Below are 6801 nucleotides of genomic sequence, written 5' to 3' on the forward strand. Positions count from 1 at the left end.
TAAGGTTTGAACATAGGTAGGATTAAGACTTAATGTTAAACATAGAACGAAATAATTCTGGAGTTTGAGGTCAGAGTATGCGCTGTGCAAATAGCAAATGTTTGAAGGGAATGAAATGTCAGAGTTTGTGTTTTTATTCAATGCTTGTCATGCCTATAGAATATTATCAGTAAATATAGCAGAAACGGATATTCTGAGTGAAAAATAAGACACGTGTTTTGAAACTGGAATGATTGTTGAGCGATTAATCAATGTCGCGGGGTAGAAATGCATTATTACATCACCTAGAGTTAAATATAACTTACTTTCACCAAAATTAATCCTTAATATGAGACTATTCTTGCTTTTGCATAAACACATCAATGTTGATCGCTCGGAACATGGTATCAATCATTTTTTGGACACTTTCTTTTTTTCTTACTGGGTTACCTAGATAATGGTAATCGTTTTTTTTTTTAATGTATCATGAAAATAAAAACAACACTTTATTGGTAAAAATGCATGTTCTCGCCAAAATGCATCATTCCAGACTTTAATCGGATACCCTTTTGCTGAAAGTCGCTGCCAATACTTTGATGACGGCTTTGTATTCAGAGTAGCTATTATAATAATAAAAAATATTAAATAAAACCATTATATATATTAAACAGATGATAAAAAGCAGGCAATATGAGCGCCGAACGAGAGCTAACTCACTCATCGGTCCTCATTTAATGTTTTGATTTATAGGGGTTTGTTTCCTAACATTTAAACGTTTGATGTCATCTATCCAGGATGAAAAAAAAATCTTAAACCTATCATAAAACAACCAAAAATGTTCTAACTAACCATTACTTTCGGTACTATATTTTCTTTGAGAATGGCTATTCACTGACCAGTAGACTAGGTGATATTGTATTATTTTGCAAGAAGATACTCTGTCGGTAAAATACATATTTCCCACCCAAAATGCACTATTTGGCCATTATCAGATTTTTAATCTATTAAATAAGACAGCAATCTACCGACAACGGACAACACACATTGTGTTTTAATATTCACAGCTCATATTCGCCAAAGAAAAAAATAAAAAATCAAATTACATTTAATACAATCATGAATGAAAGGGCAGTATCTCAATACTATTCAGAAAGTTGGTAAGTTATTTTATATTTCACGGAATTTTATTTGCACGACATTTAGAGACATTATCACTTCCTTTGTAAAAGTATTGTCCAAAGTCAAGATATTCAAGATGTGATTCTCTATTTTGCGCCCAAACGTTTTACTTGCTTAGATGTCGAATTTTAACATTCTGTTCTGTCTGCAATCAATTCGATAGAATGATATGGTTTGCCTCTTGTAGATTATACCCCAATAAAACTAATTGTTCCTTTTTTCATATAAAATTCAATCACTTCCGACCTATTCTGATTTACTTTCTAAATATTCACTCAATCGTAGACCTATTTTCCACAAAACGTCCATATATTTTCAAAACAAAGGAAAATGGGATGTGAATATCATGCAGTGACCTGGAAGTCAACTGTAGTCACGGAGATAATTTTGTCAAAAAATAAGAAAGTTCAAGTCAACAACTAGAAAATAAACGAAAATAAACATGAAAGGTAGATTATACTATATAGTGAAATAATGTCTTCTTGGTCCATTGCTTGCATGTGATTGCGCTAAACATGGAACAATTGAATATCTTTATCAGGGGATGTTTTCGACTACATCAGGGCGGAAGTTTAGTTTTTATTGAATTACTGCTATTACACCTGCTGTACGTGCAGCGACATTACGGATTAAATCTAAATTCCGCTTCAAAATGTATGGTTTTTAATTTTCTTTTTGTTTCTATACACAGTTTTTCAGATTTCAGTTTTTTTTTTCGTTACAAATATGTGAAATAAACAGAATAAGCAGACTATTTATTAACATTAATCATGATTTACAAAACAGAATAATAAATAAATTAATTCAAATTGTGCTGTTTATAAATGTATTAGATTACAAAGAAAGTAGATCTGATTAAAGATATATATAAAACAATACAATAAGGGAAACAAATCGCTCTGTTTTTATACAGTATTTCTTTGCTATTGATGGCCCTTCGCAAAATTCCTTTACGATTTTTTCTATCCAAACGTTTATGTTTTGTATTTATTTACAAATCGAAATGATGTTTAAACAAACAAATACATTAGCAACATATTAATTACCAGTTAATAAGAATTCATATAACCCATGTAAAGGATTACATCGTACGATATGAAAAGAATTAAATAATTGTTTTAATCATAATTAGAAACAAAATAATTTAAAACGTCGTCGATTCGACACCTACAGACTAAATATAAATATATATAAAAAAAACCGTTGTATTAAGTCAACGTAACAACTTATTATTTTAGCGCATTTTTATTTTCATATATCGTAATTCGATTAACATTAAAGAAACAAATAATTTAACCTAAACATATATGTAATAGAACAAAAAATGGTGATTGAATGGTATTTTTGTTATAACGAAGGGACAATTGTTTCGCAAAAGTCAGAACTTTCTCACTGATCAAGCTGTTACGTTTGATTACTAAACTTAACTTCGCGATAGAAAAGTAATAATTATATAGCACTGTCATTTGCAACACAATATCACTTAAGATGAAACATGTAATATACTTCTCTCGTCTCTTGACATATTGTAAAATTGAATATTTTCTTCGCAGTTCCATTCAAAGAGGACTGCCTACACCCTACATAGCAATAAGTATGCACACATTTTGAGCTGCGATATAGTTGTTGAATGTTAATATACAGGGAAACAATTTCAATGTAACAGGTACATGTTCAGTAAGCATGAAACTTCCTTTCTTGTAACCCTTTAAAATTTGATCAAAATTCATAAAGTGTGCTATGTAATAAAAGTAATTATTTGACTCTTTATGTACTACGCAAAGCCAGTAAAACATCCATCAGATTGACATATCAAGTAGGTATACAATGTCCAAACGGTAAATGTGTATTTGCTGCAATTTATCCTGAATCTTTATAGCAATAAAAAGAAATATTTGTTAATATGTTTTGAGATACTGCATGCTTCGCAAGTTTACAATTAAGAAAATGAAAAGAAGTGTTTCCTCTTTATAGATAACGTTGCCATTCAAACTTGAACTTCACATAGAAATGAGTACGCGGCACTGCATGCCCCATTAAACGTAAGGAACCGTTGATTAGCTACTGTCTGATACCCAGATAACTCTAGGCATAGATGATCAGCACGTGTCGTAGGGTAGCCGCTGTACCAGTGGAAATAACCGCTTCTCGATCCGTACGAATATTCCCATTGAGAGGAAGCATTTTTCCGACGGCCATCGATATGTACGTGTCCTTTCATGTCATTACTAATCAAGATAGCTTTAACGTCGAAATATTTCGGATCTGAGTCAATGTTGATAAGAAAGCCACCATCATTCTTGCACACGTTTTCGGCCTCGTTGTGAGTCTTCTCTGTGGTATATAGTTTAATGCAGAATCCATTGACCGTCATGTTGTAACTTCTTGGACATACGTTTAGAAGGCCACCTTCACAAACGCCAGTCTCAATTTCCGTACGTCTTCCATTTCTTGATTTGTCTTTCACGCAATGTCTTCTTCTCGTCCTTGCTGAGAAGAAATCAGCTCTGGTCGCGCCACATTCTGTCCATTGAGACCATGCAGTACACATGTGATAATTTTCTATCACTTTTCCTATCATTGTAACCAGGGAATCGTTAGTTTCTCTCCCAAATGCAATCAAAGTTTGCGGATTCAGTTCTTTTCCAGACGTTCCATTGCTTTTTAACACAGAGCTGCTGTTAATCTCAACGAATAACGCCGAGAATACAATGAGTCTTAAATGTTTTAAGATTGTCATTATGTCTGTTCAAATTCGTATTTTAATTGTAATACCAGTTCTGATTTAACTCCACAAAATGAAAGCTTCAGTTATGGTTTTGACGATTCTAAAATGTGTGCATAAATATATACCACATTGCATGATCAACATTGTTTGAAACAAAAGGTTTGTAAGACGCAATTCGTTTAATCTAACTTTTGCATCTCTAAACCTTACGATAAATAATTATTATGTTTATGTGCTGACAATGTAAAACTTACTGTAACAATAGTTGTCCGAAATCTGGTATGTCATGGCTAAAGCAAAACTACTGTTTGATTCGCATATTTCGTAACAAAAGTCGTCTAACAAGCTTTTTATATTTTCAACCGTACATTGAAATATACACATCTCAAAACCTCCGATATATAAAGGAAATATCACATGCTGTGGACTTTCATAGCACACATTATGAGTCATTTATCGTGTTTTAGTTCAGCATAGTGAGTTGTTCTTTGTCATTTTTCTTCAACTTCTGCTTGATGTTTCCATACCCACGAGGGCATGAAAAAAGTCACGTTCCTCATAAATGCTAAGCGAAAATCTTGGCACGCAGGCACGCAGCACGTGAACTACTGCACTGTGTAGAATATGATGCGACCAGAGTGCGAACCGATGACCACACGCACTCGAAGCGGGTCCTCAGCAATAGGCCAGCGATGAAATGATAACATGAACAGTTGTTTGTGGCAATATGCCAAATATATTTAAACTTTGCCAGAAACATACTGTTAAAATGGTTTGAATTGTATATCACGTTATTTGAAAGACATGTGCAACTACATCCGGATGAACTTTTCTGCAGATGAAACATTTTAATTGTTTGAAGTAACTTACAAGATTTCACATTAATTTCAAGTCTATGAATTCAGATATACTAAAAAAAGATAAAAAGTAAGGGTAGAATTCTCGGAAGCACAGAGCCCCACATACACAGCCACAGAGCCAAGTATTTGCAAAGTAGGTCCATAGCAATAATTGAAGCATCTGATATACATGTATAATAATTTAATCTAAATATTTTCTTATTAAAGATCATTTTATTGATTGTCCCTAAAATTTACCGACAAATATTCTTTAGCGTATACTTCTTCCTTTTTGAAAATATCTTAAAAATAAGATAATAAATACGATTACATGACTTTACAAATGTTTCGTCTGAGAGAGAACTAGTGCAAGATAATTGGAAAGTATTTCAATCGCACATTTTTTGACCATTTTGCCTTTCCGTTCTTGCATGAAAATGAACAGACGGATATTTTACGTTGGACATTTACTTGTTTAACCCTGTTTCAGCTTGAAAGACACAGCCTTAGGTTTTTTTTTTACGATGGCGTCGTATGACAATGATTCTGTCACAGATTTTTAAGATTACAAAGAAAACTCATATTTTAGTCAGTACGTATCTTTTTTTTTTCAAATCTCAAATCTTTTCTATAAATTAGTAAGTAAAATCTGGAAATTAGATCCCTCGGAAGCATCGAGAACAAGGCAAACAGTGAAAATTGCAGACTTGATTGATTGAGTCTGTTCATGGGCAGTAATGAAAAATGCAACACTGCCCATGTCCTTTCTATAAATTAGTAAAACAAGGTTTGCACCAATCACAGTGAAATGTTCACATACGGGGACTTTTCTTCACATTCTTTTCCTATCTTCCTTGTTGTTATCGTTGGGTTCGTTTTTCCCTGACCGCTTAATTCAGCATATAAAGGGCGCATTCGGCATCGTTACCTTGCCAGAAATAAAAATAACTCCGAAAACGTGTCATAATATTTTGACAGTGTAAAATTCCTATGTAAAACTGCGATTGTCTAAACAACACCTGGATAAACGTGGAGAGAAAGTGGAGACCTGGCAAGATGATAAAAAGCTAAACCTTATCAGCAAGCCAGATGATCCCTCAACTGTTTACTCCAGAAGCTGGCGAACAACATCAACCCCTGATCTTGCTTTACGTACTGATGACATACATGGACATGTCAAGCGTGAAGTCGATGAACAACTAGGAGGTAGCGACCATCGCCCAGTCCATCTTACTATGGACCGTATAGCCCCTACTCCACCTAACATCCCCAGATGGAAATACAAGAAGGCCGGATGGACCTTTTACCAAAGTCTGAGTGATGAGCTCTGTTAAGACATCAGAACGGAAGGTATATAGAGACATTAACCGGGTTGTCAAAGACTTCAACGCCAGTATACTAAAGGCTGCTTACAGCGCCATTCCAAGGGAAGCAAGAAAGGACTATAAGCCCTACTGAAGTGATGAGTTGGAGAATGTACAGGCAAAGTTATCAGAAGCCAAGGAGAATACAGAAAAAAAATCCCTCACAAGAAAGTAACCTCTCTCTACAGCGAGCCAAGGCCAAATTCCTCAGACACAAACGGGAAGCACAGAGGAAGAGCTGGAGAATCAAAACAGCCTTGCTCAACCTAGAGCGAGATGGCCAAAAGCTGTGGAAACTAACGAGACAGCTGAACGACGAAGAGACAGGAAGAGGCTCAGTAACTTTGGAAGGGAATGGTGAACTGTTGACGGGTAAACAAGCGGCAAACACTTTTGCCTCTAACTACAAAGATGTTTCTAACTTCCCCTTCAACAGGGAACGGTAAAGGGAAGCCCAAAGAGAAAAAAAACGAAAGGCAGACAAGCTAAACAAGCCAAGTGACACCAGAATGCATGAAGCGAGTCTTAAACTGCATGAGCTACAGACAGCTTTTAGGGTGTTGAAGACAAAAAAGTCTTCTACACAAGATGGAGTCACAAATGAAATGCTGACCCATCTAGGCACTTCAGCAATTTGCAAACTCCTGGAAATTTACAACTACAGCTGGACACAAGGGCTGCTTCCACAGATATGGAAAGAGGCAGTCATGAT

At 34.9% G+C, this 6801-nt stretch overlaps 1 protein-coding gene across 1 annotated transcript; it reads right to left on the reverse strand.

The window, feature by feature from the left end:
• Positions 1 to 280: 280 nt before the first annotated feature.
• Positions 281 to 4060, reverse strand: LOC123527961 (uncharacterized). Its single transcript, XM_045307704.2, has one exon. It carries the CDS (start codon positions 3896 to 3898, stop codon positions 3146 to 3148), a length of 753 nt encoding a protein of 250 aa, XP_045163639.2. The 5' UTR covers positions 3899 to 4060; the 3' UTR covers positions 281 to 3145.
• Between the last annotated feature and the right edge of the window lie 2741 nt (positions 4061 to 6801).

The sequence above is a fragment of the Mercenaria mercenaria genome, chromosome 14 (assembly GCF_021730395.1).
Source record: "Mercenaria mercenaria strain notata chromosome 14, MADL_Memer_1, whole genome shotgun sequence".
Taxonomy (NCBI): domain Eukaryota; kingdom Metazoa; phylum Mollusca; class Bivalvia; order Venerida; family Veneridae; genus Mercenaria; species Mercenaria mercenaria.

Bases quoted from the DNA above. Each gene is read 5' to 3' on its own strand.
- LOC123527961 (XM_045307704.2), bottom strand. From the start codon at position 3,898: ATGACAATCTTAAAACATTTAAGACTCATTGTATTCTCGGCGTTATTC.